Raw genomic sequence first — 18,650 nt, forward strand, 5'->3', positions numbered from 1 at the left:
ACCTCGCACACTAGATAGGGGATGACTTTACTGTCGGGAAAGGCGACTGTGACCATCACAGAAACATGGTGAATACCGCCGTGAAGTTCGCCCAGCACATGGTGAGGAATCCGGTGGCAAGTAGTACGAGGCGCCACATGGAGTCGAGCATGTTATTTCCGGTGGTGTCTTTTGCAGGGGTTGCGTGTGTCCCGCTCGTCGTCGTAGGCGCATCGCCGGCTCCTTCGACGAGCACCACGGCCATACCGCTCTGTCCGTTGAGTCAAAACTGCTGTTTGCTGTTTGCCAGACTAATAATCTTGGGGGAAAACAAGAACTTACGACGACGTGCCATTGAAGATGGCAGTGGAAAATCCACGCGCCCGGGTTGTTCGTTATGTACCTGCCGAAGTGGTGACCATGAGAGACCGTCGCTGGCGTTATAAAGCGTGGGGAGAATGGTTCCACTTACCGCAGAGCGACCCATCCCTGAGGTGGAAGAGCTGTTGTATCGCGGTACGGCGGGTCGACGAGATTGATTACGTCTGGCGATGCCTCCATCATCGACTTGTACGGAAATGAGCCTTCGCCGCTACCAAGTACCCAAAACTTGTGCCCGTGCAGATGCAAGGGGTGGCCCATCTATTCCGCCCATCAGCACTCCAAGCCATAAACCTCGACCTGAGAGCATTTACCTGATCCATCGACCGGTTCGAGACAGTGACGACGATGTCTACGGTGGCGTTTGACGGTAAGTGATACGTCGTGTTGGCGGTCCAACCCGACGAGCGCTCGCCTTCGATAATCGCCGCGTTGGGCTTTTCAAACGGTTCACCGTTGAGTGCCCAGGTAGTTGTGCCCGTCTGGTTGGCTTGAAATGAGAGTGTCATGTCCGCGGGTCCTGGCGGCGGAGCGATCCCGGTCTCGAAGGGGTTGAGGTCGGGGGCGTCAAGAACCGAGGCCCCATCAATAGCCGATCCATTGATGCGCATCCAAGTCGCCGCGTGAACATTTGCGGCACCGGGAGTTGAGTTCTAGACAGCGTTAGTGACGTACCATGCGGGAAGCATACTTCGACACGCCGAGGAAGCGGGAGTGAAATGGGGACCTACGTCGTACACTACAACAGAACGGCCCTGAAGGACCTGCTGCATGTCTCCGCTCGGGTATGTCGCATATCGTAGACTGTAGCTCCCCGATCCTTGGTCCAGCTTGATCATGACTGAATATCGCTGCCCGAGCTCCATGTGGAGCACCTACACGCCATTAGCCCGGCAACCTCGCCTTCCTACGCGTCGCGAGGCGTACCTTGACTGTTTGCGGCTGTACATAGAGTCCATCGGCCGCGTAGACAAGCATAGAGTGCGCGTCCAGAGAGACTCGTAGAGCGCTGACGGCACCTGCGTTGACCAGATTGAGAGCTAGCCAGCCCCGTGTGGCGTTTGCCGGGATCGTGAGCAGCGGCGAGAACGTATTTTTGCAAGTCTCAGCCGGCAGCGAAGACATGTCGAAGCCGGAGTTGAACATCATTGGCGGCATGCAGCCTCGGGGACTTGGCTTGTTCATCGACGGGAACAATGACGTTGACACCGCAGAGCGATTCGGAGAAGCTGCCGTGGCGTGCTCCCCCGCGTGTTGGTGTGGTTTCCTTTTCGTCAGAAGACGTCTGAACGTTCCACGGGTCAGTCTCCTATGTTGTGAAAGGACCCCCAATTCATGATGAGTGGCATCGTGGTCATGTTTCGAATCGACCACCGGGACCATCCAGTTTTCTTCAAGCACGCTTTGCGGGAGACACTCGACTCGCCCCTGGCCATTGGCGAGGATGCTGTCAACACAAGACGGAAACGCCCCGGTCTTTTGGTACCGCTCGAAAACCACATCCGAAGGCTCGTGCGTCCAGTCGTTGAGCATAACGCTTGTTGCCTCGCGCTCGGCTTCCAGGAGGGCCGCCCTCTCGCGGTCGTCTCTGGCAGCTTTCAAAAATGGGCGCGAGCGCGAGGCCGCAGGCCGGATAAGAAGGGTTCCCCGGATTGCATCGTTGTAGTATGCGCGAAAGTGGGAGTGATACCAGTAGAAGCCGTATTCGGATGTCGTAGAGAAGCGGTATGTAAAGTTGCCGCCCGGAGGAATTGGTTCCTGCGCAACTGTCAGCTTCTCTGCGCCTAATTTACTTGACGGACGGCAGTGATACCTGAGTCACTCCTGGAACGCCGTCCATCTTGGGCGTCCCCCGCTGCATTAAGCCTGTCACGAGATGAGCTTCAGCCGCGAGCCGACAACAGGACCAGGATAACATACCGTGCCAGTGCAGAGCAGTGTCTACCTTCAAGTCGTTCTGCACAAATACTTCAATTGTGTCCCCCTCATCCACGTCAATCGCAGGCCCCGGCTGCTGGCCATTGATGAGAAACACCTCGCGCTCATGTCCATCTGCACGCCATTAGGAGACTGAGCAGAAATAACTGACGGGGTCATGGCCGTACCTGGTGATCGGAGTGCGCTGTGTAGGGTGAAATTGAACTGCCGCAACGCTGCCCTCGTCACCACAGCACGCACCAGAAAAGCTAAAAGGCACAGTTCCAGTCGCAGTTGCGATCGCATCGTTGTCAATTACGCCCAAGAGTAGATGAGCTACAAGGCAGAGCAACCAGCCATTGCCCGACAACTCGAATGCAGGACGAAGGAGAGAAACGACGAAGCAATCCAGCTTGAGCGCTGCGATGGAGCTCAGCATCAAGTCATCAAGACACGTCGAAACGGGAGAAATGGCATTCAAAGTCTATGTCGCCCGAGGCAGAATATTCTTTATCAGCCCATCTCCGCGAGGCGCCGTCAAGGCGTCGAGGTAGCATTCTCGAAGCTAGGCATGAAACAAAGGGGTAGGCGGGAGCCAGGGTTGCAGGTCATCGGCAGCCGTCGAAACCAAGAGTTATTCGTCCAAGTGGTATACATTGGGCCTGTCTGATGTGTCTGTAGCGGAAGCGCCTCTCCAACCAGGACCGAAACCTGCGACACCGGTTAAACGCTCGGACAGCCCCGTCCCCCACTCGTGACGCTTGTTTCGCGTTACATCGCGTTTGACGAACTGAAGGCTCTGGACCGATATTACTCATCGACCGTGCCTTGAATTGGGAAATTTTAGAGGCATGTGGTACTTCATTCACGGCGGCCCCTCGTTCTGTTTCGATGGGTTCTGGCGCTTAACGTGTGCAGCTTTCCGTGGTCGCTTGCGCACCGCGCATCATCAGCGCACTAGCTCAACGGCGCACCACCGGACTAGACCAGGATCTCATCTCTTGCCGAGCCACCTCCCACGGAATGTGTGTGGATTGAGTGGCTTAAACCTAGATCCTGGTGTCTCGCCTCGACGATTTGCTAGACTCACGATGCCTCCATCTCCGTCTCAAAGTGGGCGAGGGTTGCCAACCTTCGAGAACCGCGCTGGGTTATTGAGCGAAACCAAGTCACAAGCTTGGTACATCCCGTCAAGGACACAAACCTTTTCCCAGGTCCTCGGATCGACGCGTGCATCATGACAGGGTCCATGGCAGCTTGTTCAACGCGGAGCCCTACAAGGTCGAAACGACGTGAGACCAGACTGAGCATGTTTTTCATCGCTGCGCGTCATGTTGTGGATTGCCGACACCGTGTCCGACCTTTCCATCCTCCTCAGGGAGCAGCTCTACCTTGGAGGGCCCCATGCCCAAGCTCTCGAACCATGCCGATTCGGGGACGCCAAAGACGCTGATTTCGTGCTCGTTGTACTGGTTGGGCGTCCATTCGTGGGTAGTCAAGCCTAGGTTCGAGTTGGGCAGTGTTGCCATGGTTCCTGGGACCTCTTCGAGAGGCGCAATGTGAGTAGACGTCGGTGCTGGGGGAGCGTCGCCGGGCGCTGCAGGATCAAAGGAGCCGGGTTGCACATCGAAATTGGAAAAGTCGAACGGTGCGCCGCCGAGAAAATCCGGCTCCATGTCGTGCGGAATGGCGTCCAGCCAGGACGTCCCCATATCCATCATGGCATCGGCTGGGTCCAAGAGCGGCGGCAAATCGGTCGCACGTGAACTGTCGAGTCCAGCTGGCGTGTCTGTGGCGGTTGCGCTGGTACTGGTAGAGGGGGTCCCGCAGCACCCTTGCATCGCTGGCGAACTGCTTGTGGCCAGGGCTGCTGCGCTGTTTGTGCCGTGTTCGGAACCAGAAGGCGACAGCGCGTCCGCAGCCGAGGGATCTCGCTTGAAAGCACATCGGCAGATCCCGTCCTCGAAGCAGCGGCACGGCTCTGCAGCGGTCAATCATCTTGCCTCGTGGGGAGCAAAAGTACGTGGCCTTCCTTACCTCTGCCGCCGTTCGCCGTGTCGACCCTGCCCTCACGGGCTCTCTTGGCACACTCACATTTGACGTGGGCAGACCGCGACTGGCGCATGGAGCGACAGTGATTGCACTGAGAAACGGGCCGGCCCTTCTTCTTGATAAGTTGCAGCGGCCGGTCTGTGCGTTTGCGACTGTTAGCCGCGCAATCGTGAGAAGGGATGGCGTGCAAGATTGGTGACCGCACCGTTGTGTTGACAGCGTGCGGTGCGATGGCCGCGGATGCAGGCCTCACAGGCATACGTCTCGCCGCTGATGATCATGATGAGCCGAGAGCCCGCGAAATGGAACGCGCGCTGAGTCGAGGTGCCCTTTGAAGAAGGTGCAAGGTTGTGCGCATCGGGATGGAGGGAGGTGCAGAGTGGCAATCACAAGCACAGTGCGACCACGAGGAGATAATAATAAGCCAAGTCGCGACGTCACGAGACTAGCGCCCTCTGCATGTCGTTTGATCTGGCGATGCCGGCGACGCATACAAGCGTACAAGATGTCTTGATCACTTGAAAATCTTAACATGAAGAATAGGAAATGGGAAATCGAGTTTCTTTACCCCCCAAGAAACAGCCCGACTAGAATGGACAATTCGAAAATTACATCCCTTCATACGGACCATGCCATGCGCCAGGCACCCTCACCCGGGTTGTCCTATAAAGCTCGTCTAGTTCCTCTAGCCCCGTCGGCACCGGCCTCTTCGGCCGCGTACAATCCACGGTCTTACGCTTCAAACCCACATCGGCAACAAAGCAGCCTCCGCCGGGTTCACGGCACTACGGCCATAGCTACCGTTAGCCTCAATATCCCTCGATGCATTCGCCAGGCTAGTAGTCGTTGTGTCGCTACATACCGGAAAATTCCACGCGCACGTCCTTGTCCCCCAATTGAAGCGCACCCTCCAGCGATTGCGGCGATGGAGCTCTTGTTCCATATGGACCGTCACGTCCATGAAGCTACACCAACCATGAGGATATTTGCCTGCGCTCTCTTTCTGAAAGAAACAGGTCTTTAGGATATAGCTCTTTTAATAACCAGATCAAACGCTTCAAGTCTCAAAGAGAGGCACTTACCCCATGTCTGCTTGTACCTTCATCCTCAGAGAACCAGTTCCTAACTCGATTCGCCTCCTCCTCGGTTTTGAACATGAAAGTGGTTCCCTTCAATGGCCACATTATAGCTCGAATAGGATATAGTAATGAGGTCTAGCAGTGAGAGATGTGATGTAGGCTCTAGGTTTATGAGCATCTGGGCCGTTGGCATTTTATACCTCGACAGCGTAAGCTCGGGCCACTATCACTAAATCGCTGAGCAAAATAGATTACGAATACAGAGCTCTAGATAATAGTTTGGCGTGACGCATGGACTCAGTCCTCGTGCATGCCAGGCCTATGAGCGCCGCGTAGGTAGAAGAGGCCGTGTTTCAGCTCGACGGCCCGTACATGTAGCGTTGCTATGCTATCGCCCGGGCGAGCAATGGTGCGCCCGATAGTGCCTGACGATAAACCTGAATGTCTGCCTTCGTCAGGGCCTTGACTCGGTAGCCACAGCGAGTTCCTCATTTTTTTTTTGGAGATATAGCTTTTGGTATCAAATCGAACATTGACAAGAATCTGCTTCAGCTAGTCAGTTGGGCCAAATAGCGTATCGATTAACGAGATACGTGCGAATGAGACTTGATACGAAAACCCAGTTAGGCTTTGTTGCGGGATATGCCACCGTAAGTGTGCAAGTGACTATAAACAGCTCTGTTGCGGTAGTCCCCCGATGAGTAGCAGTTGCGCGTACAGTCAACCTCTTGCCGTTGTGTAGTCAGCTGTGGTGTACCGTGGCCGCGATCAACACCAGAACCGCCATCATCAAACATCACGACATCAATAGCATCATCACTCTACTACTACACGCATCAAGCTGGGCTTTTCACTTGCAAGCCTCACATTGCACAGGTTCCAAAGAGAAAAGAATAACAACCAAAAAAAAAAAGAAGAGTTTTGAACTTTCGTTCGTTTGAGTGGTTCCAAAGATTGCATCTTCGGGGATCGAACGGCCGACCCGTTCATCCCCCCATATCCCGTTCCGCCTGAGGGAGCAGTTTGACCTGACCGCTGCGCCATGCAACGGATGCCCCTGCTCCCCCGATGAACAGGTGCGTAGTTCAAGTATATATAACATGTGCAGGAGCGCGCGGGAGCTGGCGGGCGGGCGTGCGTCTGAACAGAGCCCGCTACCGGGAGCCGGGCGACCCTGCCAGGGCAACGGCTATCAGTGCGGCTCAAAGGTGCTGGCGCGGTAGCATGGGAGCCCGACCAGCCGCTGAGATGCCCTGTTCAGGGCTGGAGCAACTCGTTGGACAGGCACACGGCCTGTTCAGCACCGCCGAGGGCTGTCAAGAGCGGAACCAGCGGCTCCTCAAACCTAACATTGGTAAAGTAGTAGTGCACCTTGGGAGCTTCGCACTTGCCAGTGATGTATCTGGTCATATCAGCAACGCATGCCGATGAAACTCGCCAAGAGAGGATGGAGAACGACGGGCAGGGGCGGTTTGATAGACGCAGACCATCGACCAGGCTCCCAAAGGACGGCGCCGCCGGTATCATGGGAGAAATTGATCATAAAGTAAGGCTGAGAGAATGGCCTCAGCTCCGAGCAGCGCCCAAGATCCACGCCAGGCACCATAGCGCCTCGCGTGGCTGTGCTCCGAACTGGGCCTTGGGCTGGGAACAGAATGGATTGGAGTTGAGATGAAGAAAAATGATGATGGTAGCCTGCTAGTGGGGACTCGAGGAGCCGTATTCCTCGCTCCCGCACCGCGACCGCAAGCCGGCGGCGGCTGTGCTCGGCGCTAGGCCTACGCTTAGGACCTCGAAGAGAGTTAGCAAATCGACTTACACCCCATCAACTCTCAATTCCACGCGGAAACAGTTAAATATATAATGGCGGAAGTCGTCTTGCAGCCCTACGATGCGACTCAGCTCAACTCGCCCTCGTCCGCAAGTGGCGTTATTTGTTTCTTACTTTGTGATACCCACACCCCTTGACTCTCAGTATATTGCATGCCTTCACCAGCGCCGAGATCTTTCACGACTTGCACTTACACGACACGGCAATCCGCAGTCCCCCACACACAGACACGCAACACACTCACGCACGCCGCGCAAGTCACAATGACTGTCACGACCCCGATCCGTTTCGACATTCACCGCAACGCCTTCGCCTACCACTACTCCATCACCGCGCACAACAGCACCGCCACCGACACCGCCCTCTACTACTGCGACGTAACCCGCTTCACCAAGTCATCCACCCCAGACATGGTCCTTTATGCCGGGTCCTCACCGGCTTCTGCCTCCCCCATCGCCCTCTCCCACATCCTCCAGTTCTCCCAGAGCTTCAAGATCGGCCTGGGCGACGCCGTCCCGCGCCACGCCACTGTCCCGGACGCCATTCAGTGGGAGGACCTACGGCGATCGACCTTCACGGGTGCCGAGCACCGATGGGGCATGTCTCTCGCGGTGTCGGACTCCAAGGCTCGGGACGGTCGTCGCAGGCTTGCGCTGCTGTGGAAGAGGACGCGCAGCGTACGCGCCCAGGGTGCCGAGGACGGGATCCGCCACCGCGGGTTCCGCGGCTGGAAGCTGCTCGACGAGGAGCAGCCCGACGAGGTGCTTGCCGTCTTCACGCTGGATCAAGTCTTTGGTCGACGGGGTGTTTTGCAGATCAATGCCGACTATGGTGACGAGTTTACCATCGCGGTGCTGATGACGCTGTTGACCTTGTATGAGCGGTCCGAGATGCGGTAACGTGACGTGCAAAGTCGGACTGGGTGAAAGGGGGATTTGACTGTGCTTGGTCGGCCTGCGAAACAGTCATCTACCACGACGGTTCCACTTACTCATAAAGCTTCACCTAAGCAAGGGTGTGCAAGGCACCCTCGGTATCAAACTATCGTCATCAGCCGGCGTATGCACCACTATTGACATTATTCCTGTACACTGATATACTGTCATCTTGGACATAAATGGTAATGCATTGCAAGAAGCGCTTTTGTTATTCAAGAAGCGCCTATGCAAACCGAGTGCTTCTGTCTGATGTCCATGGACGTCTGACACACGGAGCGAGTCACATAACAAACCATCACGAACCGTGCTTCACCGCAGCGTTTCAGCACTGGAGAAGACAGAGTTCCTTGCCTTTCACCACTATCACTGTCACACACACACCACCGTGAGTCGCCGCAAGCATGGAGTCAGAGTCAAAGTCTTCCCGCTGCCTTCATATTCCACGGTGAACTCAAACCTCCCAAACTCGCAGTCTTTGTTGACCAACTCGCGGAACACCCAATCTTCGTCAACATCCCCATGCCGCACGCATACGGTTCTGCGAGAGCAAGTCCGTATCGTCGCGATGAACGCATGCTGCTGTACGTACGCGCAACAGGTTTGTCCGTGCTGCCGTCGCTGTGCAAAAGACGATGCCATCTTCTGCCAGGAGGCGGAACGCACCCAAGTCATGTGCTCTGGCCACAGAATTGTTGAAATTCCCGGAGTGCTGTGCCCACCGTGCGGCGGGAGGCGGAACACCAGCCGGAATGTGCCGCATTTTAATAGCCGTGTCCTAGAGGACGCGGGCGCCGCGACGACTGGCAGTACCGGAAACGGCCGTCGTAGGCTTTCGCTTGAACACATATTAGGCTTCGCAGCCAAAGATAAGAGCTCTTCAAACACGAACAGTCATAACAGGTCGGGCCGACAGAGCCTTGTCGAGCGACTGCCGTCTCTATTCAGAGGCACTACAACTGCTGCAGCATGGAGGGCGCAACATCAGGATGTCAACCTATTCGCATCCACAAAGTACGCGTCAGCGGCGGTATCGCCAAACACGAACAACATGATGGGCGAGGTGGAGTTGGATCGCGTATCGTTAAACGATTCGCAGGACACCATCTGGTTCCCAGCCAGAAAACGAGTACATGTACGTACCGTATCAGGCCAGCCGACTGTAGTTCCCGCGGAGACGGTTTCGCAAAACACACCTGCCCATAATTTGTTAGCGTCACCACCACAGCAGGGATCCATGGCCATATCAGATGCCACAGGCTCTTCAAGAAAACCTTTAGCTGCCGCACATGTCGAGGAGAGCGGGCAAAAAAGTCATGCACCTGCCCGGGGCGAACGACAGAGCGAATCGCGTCTCGAGAGAACGCCCGGCTCGTTGCTGACAGGGACACGGTCCGATGCAATGTTCGGGCATGGGAGAGAGCCAACTCCACCCATACCTGAGCGCAATCCGCTGAGACTTATTGCCAGAACCTTGCACCGCCAAAACTCTGGAGAGGTGACGTGGTCGGCGCCCAACGCAAGGCGGTCTTCCGCCCCCGGCTACGTTAACGACGTATCCGACCTGACTTCCGTACCCGATGTGTCCTACTTTGCTACTGTCTCCTCCATATCACCGCCAGCGTCCGATGAGGCCAGTGAGGATCGCCTGCTAGGGTCGTCGTCAAAGGTGGCGGGACATTCAAGGCAGGAAGAATTGCGAGAACCCGGCTATATTGGATCTCACCACCCAACCAGAGTGAGTTCTCTCCTTTCTCCGGCTGAACCTACCGGCGCTGGGCCGGAGAGCGCAATGCCTCCTCGTCCATCTTCGGGATCGATGAATCGAATTCATCGGGTGAAAGAGTCGCCGCCTCCCTCTCGACGAACGCGCAGACGGCGCCGTCCTCGAGTTCCGTACCGCACAACGTCGCGTCGTCGCGGGCCGCCGACATGCTCCTCCAGTGTGTACAGCCAGTGACAACAAGTCGTACAAATCCACACATGTCGGCCTTTATGCAATAAGGGGTGGATATAGGAGACGTCTCCTGCCGCCCAGACTCGAAACTGCTCAACATTACCACCAGACAAGTGGCACTGCTGCAGGTCCCGTCCCTCGGAGGTGACGTGGGCCGGAAGAAGAGCGAACACGGTCGAAGGGTCTGTGGAGAGCTCGAGACGGCGTCTGCTACGTCATTGAAGGCGGCGAACGGCAGAAGGCGAGACAGACAGAGGGCACAGGCCAGACTTGATCAGCCCCACCCCCGAAGGCCTTCAAGGCCTGCTAACCAAGGTTGCCGTTGAAGCACGTCGACGCTGGAGCCAGAGGTTAAGTCATGCCACTCGACCAAGCGGCAGATTCTCAACCGGCTCACGGCATCACGCGTGGGGGAGGAATTTGGGCGCCCTTGTCATCAATCTTGACAATGGCGCGACGAGCCAGACTGTCGGGTCCGTCAGCACCGAATGCTCCGCCTTTGTCGATCAAGGGTGGAGGGGCAGCCCCAGCGCGGCACAGATGTACGTAGCTTGGCCGGGTCATGCCGACCGAGCAAGCGTTCGTGAAATGAGCAAGCAGATGTATGGAGGTGCGCGGTAACGGTGGGGCAGCCCCAGCCGGAAAAGGCTCTTTCTTCTTGGTCGCGGCACGAGCTTCGAAAAGAACCATGGAAGTCACAGCGGTTGGACATGTGTGCGAGCAACGAAACCGCGGGCGACATGTTCTTATAGCTGGCTCCGACAAAGGCTTTTAGCGGCCGACGGCGTGCGAGTCCGAGCTTGACGTGTCAGTGATGCCCCTGACCCCGTGGTTGGACGGCGGAGTGGCCTCCGGTGGGCCAATCATACCAGCCTGGCTACTGTAGGACGCGGCTGTGAGGTCAGTCTACGTACACGTCCGTAGTAACGTAGGCTAATGATCGACCATGATGCCGCTCGCGCTTCTGGGCATCTGAAATGCGGGGCAATCGTCGCCCTGGATGACAAGCCGTGGCAGGGGGGGGGGGGGGGGGATGTGCAACAACGCCAAGGCGGCGCCCACGGAGCCGACAGGAACGTTGACTGTTTGTCGCCCAAGACAGTCAGCAAGCATGGGAAGCGCAGGGTTGATTCGTCCTGATGGTGTGTGTCCGCGGTCAAAGTTGTTCTGAGATACTAGTATCATGACCACTTCATATGTGAGTACATGCACAATGATAATCGTTCAGTGAGCTGCATACCCGTGACGTTTGCCGCGCAAGACTGCTCTCGACGCCTCTCCAACGTCAGTAACTACTTACTTCTTCTCATTGTTCGCTCCTTCGGCTCGTGCCTGGATGGATTGCGTGGGGGTCCGCGCAAGGGGCCGAGGACGAGAAGGGTACTGTCGAAAGACTCCTGGCCTTTGGACGCGGCCCGGCATAAACATGTCTCGAACTCTATCTTGCCGCGGCGCCCTCTTGCTGCCTCGCCGCACCCGATGTCCAGTGGTATGGGCGCCTGCTCCCCGTCTGAAGTACGTAGCTCGCCAGCTCCCCACGCCCGCCGCACTTGGCCAACGTCGCTCTGCAAGCAATCGATTTCCCAGGCGCGCCGGAGCCCATGTGCAATGCAGTCTTTTGCCGGATGCCGAAGCGGGGTGATTCCAAAACCGGCAGCGTACGTACGGCCCGCTCTGCCCGTGATGCTCGGCGTATGGACATGCAGCTCTCGACATAGCTGACGCAAAACAACGCTCTGTTCCCGCACTCTTACATAACATGCCCCATGTATACTGTATTGTGCTTCGAATGTGAGAATAGCTTCTCGGATATAGCGCACGCCACTGAGCGGCCATGGCACCACGGGCACGTACACCTACCTATTCAAGCCGCTGGGACGACCAGGAGGCAGCTCGGTGGGTCGTGGGGCCGTGGCGTGTCGGGACCCTGACTGCAGTCGGATGACTGCCGCACTGCAAACATGGTCACCTTGGTCCCTGGCATCTTGGTGAGTACTTTTAGGCAACGGCGCCCGCTGTCTTCAGCCTGACCACCCCACTCTCCGCCGGGTTCGCCAGCCGTGAGGTGGTACTAACGAGTACCCCGTGGGTGTGACCGATCCTCAGAAGCTTGTCGGTCGCCGAGAGTAGGGGCAACGGTTTGTCTCCGACCAGCATCCCCCCTCCTCTTCGAACGGCCCGTCTCGCGTCAACCCAAGTGTCCCGGACATAAAATGGCCTGGCTGCAGCTGTAGCTGGAAGGGTGGGTGTGCATACAACGCCCAGAAGGGCTTGGCGAGGGCGAGCTGGATCTTGGCCGGCTGATGTGGTATCCATGTGGCAAAGGACACGCCGCACCAGCCACGCGCCGACCGCACGATCGGCGAAGTCGAGCCTGCAAATTTTCAATTCAAGGGTTCGTTTGTTTTAGTTGCTCGCGAGTATGCCGGAGCCGATCTGTAAAGCTCTCATCGTCACAAGTCCGTCATCCTGGGACTCGTCGCGCCCGCAGGGGACGAGAACGTCGTTGGTGTTCTAGAAAAGCGGAACCGGGCATCTTTCCGTAAGCGCCGCGACGCCGCTCCCCTCCTATCACAGGGATCGTGGAGCTTTTGCTCCGGAGCTCACTCACCTGGCCACCCAATTCGAATTTGACCAGACCCTTTTGCCCGTCCAGCATCTCGTGGTATGCGGGTTCTCGAGATTTATCAGGTAGACATGGCTCCTCTCGCTTCTCCGCCTCTGCCGTCCCTTGACTGGCCCTGTCTGCCTGCCTTGCCCCAGTCCTCAAACCAAGCCAGAGGACCAGTCGCTCCGAGCCAAGCCCCTTTTACTGGTCGCGGCCGACTTGTTGTCGCTCCCAGGTGCTTTGCTTTGCGTCGACGGCCCCAGTGATCGGGCGGGCGCTGAGCTCCAGACCAGGGTCGGATGCGTGGCGAACCGTCCGTGGTGCTTCTTTCTCCCTCCTTCTGTATGGACAGAGCTCCAACACAGAATTTGGCGCCCTTATTAAGACTTGCCTTGGTCGGTCAGAGAGACCTCTGCTCGCCAACACGGATAGTAGGAGGTTTTTTACTTCCTGCCCACCGTGGTCAATCCTGCCCGGGTCTCGACGATCTCTTGCGCCGAGCCATCACAGACGCACCACCGCGACAGCCACCTACCAACCAAACCATCACGCAACCGCATCCCACCTTCGCGTACCAATGCCACAGCCTACAGAGACGTCCACCTTGATGAGATCTCTTAGCACTTGATACGGCCAACCGCCCGGTGAAGGGAGGCTTGCATTCACGTTAAATGTGCACGGAGCATACGGCTGAATGCCCAGTCTGCGGGAAGGAATATCTCGTCTATGTTGCATTTTGTCACGACTTTCACCCACCGTTCGTTGCCTGCCCCAACGGAACCGTCATCGCCCGGGAGAGCATGCGTCAAGGACAGTGTCCGAGTCCGGTATGTCCAAACAGCTTGCGCGGGGGCTGTCAGGTAATGTAAAGCAACTCGTCGCCGATGATATTCCTTTCGAGGACCATTTTGGAGACGCATCATCAACGTTGCCCACGAAGGTGGCCCTTGAAGCTTCACAACCTCTCGCCGCTGGTGGGCACTTCAACAACTTGGTCGATGCCTTCATACTCGGGGATGCTGAAACCATACTTGTTGGCCATGGATGGCGAGACGAATCTGCCCACGAGGTTAGTCCAAAGTCGACGTGTGGCAAGGAGACGCGTACCGGCCACCAATGAAATGGCGACCCTTGAAGTGCTTAACGAGCGGCTTTGGAGCGGTCAGGCTAACGAGCGTGGTAGGCATGAAAGCGCTGCCCAGGCCGGAGCTGGGTGGGCCATTTTCGATGTCCCAGGACGACGGGGCGTCGACGGACGTGACGGAAAGCTGCGTCTCTTGCAGAGCCTTGATCACCGCAGGAAACGGCTCCCGAACCTCTCCAGAAAAGCTGAAACCTGGCCCGTGGGGTCAGTGGGCTGGGGCTTCGCCGTGGGGAAAAACCAACCGAATATGGCATCGACAATATGATCGGTCTGTCCCAGCGCCATCTGAAAGTCATCGACGAAAGGGACCTCGAGGTCTTCAAGCTGCTTCGCTAGACGCTGTCGACCACTTAGAACGGGTTCAGAGGAGCGAGGCGTTGAAGGGACAATGATCAAAGAGGGATTATGCTCAAGAGAGAACAATTCGAGACACGGACATAGGAGCAACATCATGGTGCTGACGCGTTACGACTAATGCCTCCACTCACCGATACCCCGAGTAGATGAGATACAGCAAATAGACACCAAAAGAAACTCAAGGTTCACAGGTGCAGTGGCCAACAGTGACACGATTGTCTGGGGAAAGGGAGAGTAATGGTGGAGCCCTGGAGACTGGAGGTGCTTACTTGGTACAGTTCGTTCTTGCTCCGCTTGGGGTAGAAGATGGAGGGTTGGTAGCCGTAATAGAAGAGATGGCGGGCCGCGACAAGGCCATCGCCGCCTACACCACCGACCGCCTGTCAGTCATGGTCGGGGCCACGCTTCGGCCCAGAGGTGGTACTCACCGTTGTTCCCCGGTCCACAGGCCACAAGGACTCGTCGCCCCTTGTTAAGCGGGTGGACGCGATAAACTGATATTCGTCAGCGACTGTTGCCCCAGGGGCTTGCCACAACAGGCGGCTACATATTTCTTACCTGCCTGTGAAACAGAGAGTCCCGCCAGTTCCATGAGCTGATCAATGGAAAAAGCGCAAGTGCTCATCAGCTCCTGGTCCAAGGCCGCCGCTGCCTTCGCACCGAGTGTCTGTGTGTGTTAGTTTCTACTATATTGCGTCCATACTCCTAATGCGTGGACCGGCGGGTCCGCCCCATGCTGCTTATTGGAACAGCGCTTAGGGCGCCGGCTCCTAAGCAGGCTTACCTTGATTGCCATTGTTGGAACGGCGTGAATATGCTGGAACGTACAGGCTCCGTATGAGTTGGAAGCTCAAATGCGTATCAATGACGCGATATTGATTGGGGACGAAGTTTGGGAGGAAGCTGAAATGGCCGAGTGCGGCGTTGACCTGGAGGGAGACTGACTTCTGATGTCACTGGAGTGCACCTTCCCAGGTGCAGCGCCATGCGCCGCCATGTGCCCAGTGATTGGTCGGCACGGCAAAACCCACCTCCGACCAATTTTCCACCCAAGATCACCAGGTGCATCACCAAGCCAACTTGCCTATACCACACCTTCGTCTGGCCGACTGGACTGCACTGAGGGCAATTAGACCATGGTCGTCAAGATTCGCCTCGCCCGATTCGGGCGAAAAAATTCGCCCTTCTACAACATTGTCGTCGCGCACGCCCGGTACGTCTCTACCCCCTTTGCCTGAGCAATCATCAATGACGCGCGCCCTAACTTCCAATGCAGCACGGCGCGCAACTCCCGACCGCTTGAGGTGCTAGGCACGTACGATCCCATCCCCAAGCCGGATCCCTACGACAGCTCCGGCGCTTTGCACAAGGACATCAAGCTCGATACCCAGCGCGCGCGATACTGGGTTGGCGTCGGCGCTCAGCCTACCGACACCGCCTGGAGGCTGCTCTCGATGGTGGGCGTCTTGCCTAAGAAGCACTTCGGCCCCAAGGAGAACAAAGAGACGGCTGAAGTAAAGGCAAGCAATGTTCGTATTCGATGAATTGCCGTTGAGGGAGCGATTGGAGCACGGTGTATGATATGGACTACATGAGCATTGGTGGCGTTTTTGGATGGGACTTGGGCTACAACAAGGGCACAAGGGCCGCAAGATTTCTACGCTGCCCGGACGGACTAAACTGTGTGGCAATGACATTACACCTGGCCTTGAATTGCCGCTTGAGAGGGTGTTTGCAGTCGCTCAGTAGGAGAGGTCGAGCAGGAACAGACATGAATGTTGCTTCAGCGCTTCGATATACAACCACATACCGTGGGTATTTCCTTCTAATGACCTCCGGGCTTTCTTCTCTGCCCAAGTATCCAATCACGAGAGCAGCATTGCCGCGGTCTCGTAGCCTTCCGTACAAACCCTATGACGTGAAACCCGAAGAAAGAACCAACCTTCCTGAAATGCAGTCCAACATATGTCCGTTGCCGCTACCGCACGACCGTGACTGCGGCAGGGCTTCGTTGTGTTTTGCGACCAGGAAATAAATTGCTTAATGAGCGACAGCGAAGAAGATGTTCATGATTAAGCACACGGCCATAACGACAATGCCGTAGATGGCGAGAGAAAGGGCCAGCTTCCGGAGAAGACCGTGGTCGAGGTGCTCCAGATCCCATCGCCACTTTTTCCTCCAGCGCCACTGGCTACGAGGAGTCGCGCCGCCCGTGGTCTCTGGCAAGCTTCCGGCGCTCTGACCGAGAATGCCTCCTGTTTCTTCTGGGTCCGAGTCACCTTCGTCATCTATGTCATCGTCGGCTTTGAGCAGTCGTTGGTGGTGAATGCTTTCGGGGTCGCTGATTTTATAATAGAACAATCCGGGGAGAATGAAGCTGATCGATGTCGAACCAGTGCTGCCGACAAAAGCAAGGACTCGATCAAGACTGCTCACAGAGAGCGCGGTAAAGTAGGCGAGTGTCAAGATGACAGTGGTAAGAAGGGCAAAACGAGTATCGGACATGGGCACCGTCGTCCCATGATCGCCTCGTGGCGCCGACGCGGGGTTCAGCAAGGGAGAGCCTGGCCTGCCGGCTCCGGAGCTGTTGCGGTTCGGCCGCCACTTGACAACGGCATCGAGGGAGGCGCGGCATGGATGGACTTGTAGAGGGATCGAAAAGAGGACAAGGACAACAATGGCTGCCTTGCCGATGGTCGAGGCTGCCCCAGTAGGATCTGCGAGGCGTCAGTAGGGGGCTCACGATGATAGGCCACGCCGAGTCCTTACACATGGATACAATATTACCAACAATTGCATTACCAAAGGTGATATACCCTGTGATCGCAACTACGAGGTAGATGCAGGCGGCAGAGCCGATGCTAGACGTGACAACGCGGACCATGCTCGCGGGCGAGTTGTTCTTGATCTCGTTGATGATGGAGAACATCTAGAGACGATTAGCATTTGCATGTCAGGGAACAGTCCCGGTTGACGTACGTTCTGGTGGCAGGTATAAGCGAAAACGACGACCGGGAGCGCACTGAGCGTCTCCACGGCTCCTGCCCACTTGATGACTCGAATATCACTCGGGTCGGCGTGAGGGTCAGCGGCGAAGTGGTAGATGACCAGGACAATGAGATAGCCAATCGACACCAATGCGACAATACTAGTGTACTTGAGAGAATCCAGCCTACGCAGGAAGCTCAGAGGTATAATCAGGAGCATAAAGGCAGTAATCCAAAAATGTCGGTCGACGAGGTATGGAATATCGGCCGCTCGATCGTTGAAGCCAAGCATGACTCCGGGCATCAAGTCGCCGATGATGATCATATACGACACGCCCACGCCAAAGCATTTAACAGCAATGGCTAGGTCGAAGATGACAGAGGCATTGGGATATGTTATTTGCGACAGGGCGAAAAACGACGATGTGCCGCGATCGAGGTAGCGAGCGCACTTGGATTGGAGGTAGAGGCCGAAGGCGGCCGTCACGCCAGACCATAATACCAGGACGACACCGAGCATGATCCCCATGTGTGACAGCACTGAGGGCATGGCCAGGGTGCCGGCGCCGACAACTGCACGACAGTTAGCAAGTGATGAGTGTGTCGCTCGAGAGGATCGGCCGCACTCGTATTTAGCAGGTTGACAATGCTGCTGATTGTCGTCGCCTGGCCCCCGTGGCCGCCATCCTTGCCGCCTCGTCGCCGTGTCCTGCAGCGCAAGAGGCTTCACGTCAGTGCATAGTGACCAAAACTTTTGATGCGCGTCAGCGGCTCACCTCGACATGTCGCGAGCGCCTCCAGACGAGGCGTTGTTACCATCCGTGATGGTCGAGTAGGTCGTCATAGCAGACGGCGAAGTTTGCAGAGCAGCGCGGCACCGTGCCGCAGTCTGCACTCACACCTGTCTCAAAATTGTGGCAGAGAGGATCCGGCGACCAAGGGCCCTCTCCTTGTCGGTCATGCGCCGGTCCACCCACAAGCGACTGTCCTGCAACGCGGCGACAGATGGGCAGTCAGCTCCGCTGGAGCCAGAGACCCGCAAGGGAGAGCAGAGCGAGGGCCGGAAACGAAACGAATGCGCAAGAGGGATCGTCCGAGGCGTGGAAGCGACTGGGAGCGGAACGGTCTCTGGGCGAGGAATGCTGGGAGGGTCGCCGGTGGTGAGCAGTCGAGAGTGAGGACAGATGGGATTGACGTTACCGGCGGCGATCATGAGGATTGGTCACTGGAAGCGCCACCTGGCCGGGTTTAGCGGGAGGCGGCCCCCGAAGCTCGGCTGGCCGCGGTTGCATCCACTGCTGGAGAGAGCCCTGGAGGTACGGATCTAATTTGCCGGCCAATCAGCGGTCCCCGGTTGCCCCTGCAGTGCATGCCCCAGCAGCGCCCGCACGCCTCCAACGGCACCTCATCCATGGATCCAGTG

General features: G+C 56.9%; 7 protein-coding genes across 10 annotated transcripts; 3 read left to right on the top strand and 4 right to left on the bottom strand.

The window, feature by feature from the left end:
- Positions 1–55: 55 nt before the first annotated feature.
- Positions 56–2,583, bottom strand: JDV02_000428 (uncharacterized protein; the record flags this gene model as incomplete). Its single annotated transcript, XM_047981232.1, has 9 exons — positions 56–250; positions 322–382; positions 452–621; positions 675–1,013; positions 1,092–1,235; positions 1,288–2,118; positions 2,174–2,226; positions 2,281–2,412; positions 2,466–2,583. 9 exons carry the CDS (start codon positions 2,581–2,583, stop codon positions 56–58), a joined length of 2,043 nt encoding a protein of 680 aa, XP_047837190.1.
- Positions 2,584–3,593: 1,010 nt separating this feature from the next.
- On the bottom strand, positions 3,594–4,610 carry HAA1 (transcriptional activator haa1; the record flags this gene model as incomplete). Its single annotated transcript, XM_047981233.1, has 3 exons — positions 3,594–4,258; positions 4,315–4,467; positions 4,535–4,610. The coding sequence occupies 3 exons, from the start codon at positions 4,608–4,610 to the stop codon at positions 3,594–3,596; spliced, it is 894 nt and encodes a 297-aa protein (XP_047837191.1).
- Positions 4,611–7,406: 2,796 nt separating this feature from the next.
- On the top strand, positions 7,407–8,309 carry JDV02_000430 (uncharacterized protein). The gene has a single exon (XM_047981234.1). The coding sequence runs from the start codon at positions 7,503–7,505 to the stop codon at positions 8,136–8,138; it is 636 nt and encodes a 211-aa protein (XP_047837192.1). The 5' UTR covers positions 7,407–7,502; the 3' UTR covers positions 8,139–8,309.
- Positions 8,310–8,742: 433 nt separating this feature from the next.
- On the top strand, positions 8,743–10,134 carry JDV02_000431 (uncharacterized protein; the record flags this gene model as incomplete). The annotated part of the gene is made up of 1 exon (XM_047981235.1): positions 8,743–10,134. One exon carries the CDS (start codon positions 8,743–8,745, stop codon positions 10,132–10,134), a length of 1,392 nt encoding a protein of 463 aa, XP_047837193.1.
- Positions 10,135–13,802: 3,668 nt separating this feature from the next.
- Positions 13,803–15,186, bottom strand: JDV02_000432 (NAD(P)H-hydrate epimerase). Of its 2 annotated transcripts, XM_047981237.1 has the most exons (6): positions 15,025–15,186; positions 14,799–14,907; positions 14,669–14,734; positions 14,510–14,604; positions 14,126–14,222; positions 13,803–14,075 (listed from the first exon to the last, which is right to left on the bottom strand). In XM_047981237.1, exons 1-6 carry the CDS (start codon positions 15,034–15,036, stop codon positions 13,810–13,812), a joined length of 645 nt encoding a protein of 214 aa, XP_047837195.1. In that variant the 5' UTR covers positions 15,037–15,186; the 3' UTR covers positions 13,803–13,809. The 2 variants fall into 2 exon arrangements, with proteins under 2 accessions (XP_047837195.1, XP_047837194.1); XM_047981236.1 differs by having other exon boundaries at positions 13,803–14,222.
- Positions 15,187–15,308: 122 nt separating this feature from the next.
- Positions 15,309–16,067, top strand: MRPS16 (37S ribosomal protein S16, mitochondrial). The gene is made up of 2 exons (XM_047981238.1): positions 15,309–15,453; positions 15,517–16,067. Exons 1-2 carry the CDS (start codon positions 15,377–15,379, stop codon positions 15,782–15,784), a joined length of 345 nt encoding a protein of 114 aa, XP_047837196.1. The 5' UTR covers positions 15,309–15,376; the 3' UTR covers positions 15,785–16,067.
- On the bottom strand, positions 16,001–18,423 carry JDV02_000434 (uncharacterized protein). 3 transcript variants are annotated; one of them, XM_047981239.1, is made up of 5 exons: positions 18,004–18,423; positions 17,854–17,936; positions 17,220–17,800; positions 17,010–17,169; positions 16,001–16,957 (listed from the first exon to the last, which is right to left on the bottom strand). In XM_047981239.1, exons 1-5 carry the CDS (start codon positions 18,069–18,071, stop codon positions 16,281–16,283), a joined length of 1,569 nt encoding a protein of 522 aa, XP_047837197.1. In that variant the 5' UTR covers positions 18,072–18,423; the 3' UTR covers positions 16,001–16,280. The 3 variants fall into 3 exon arrangements, with proteins under 3 accessions (XP_047837197.1, XP_047837198.1, XP_047837199.1); XM_047981240.1 differs by having other exon boundaries at positions 16,001–17,169; XM_047981241.1 differs by having other exon boundaries at positions 17,220–17,936.
- Positions 18,424–18,650: the final 227 nt, after the last annotated feature.

This window comes from Purpureocillium takamizusanense, chromosome 1 (assembly GCF_022605165.1).
Source record: "Purpureocillium takamizusanense chromosome 1, complete sequence".
In the NCBI taxonomy this organism is placed as follows: Eukaryota; Fungi; Ascomycota; class Sordariomycetes; order Hypocreales; family Ophiocordycipitaceae; genus Purpureocillium; species Purpureocillium takamizusanense.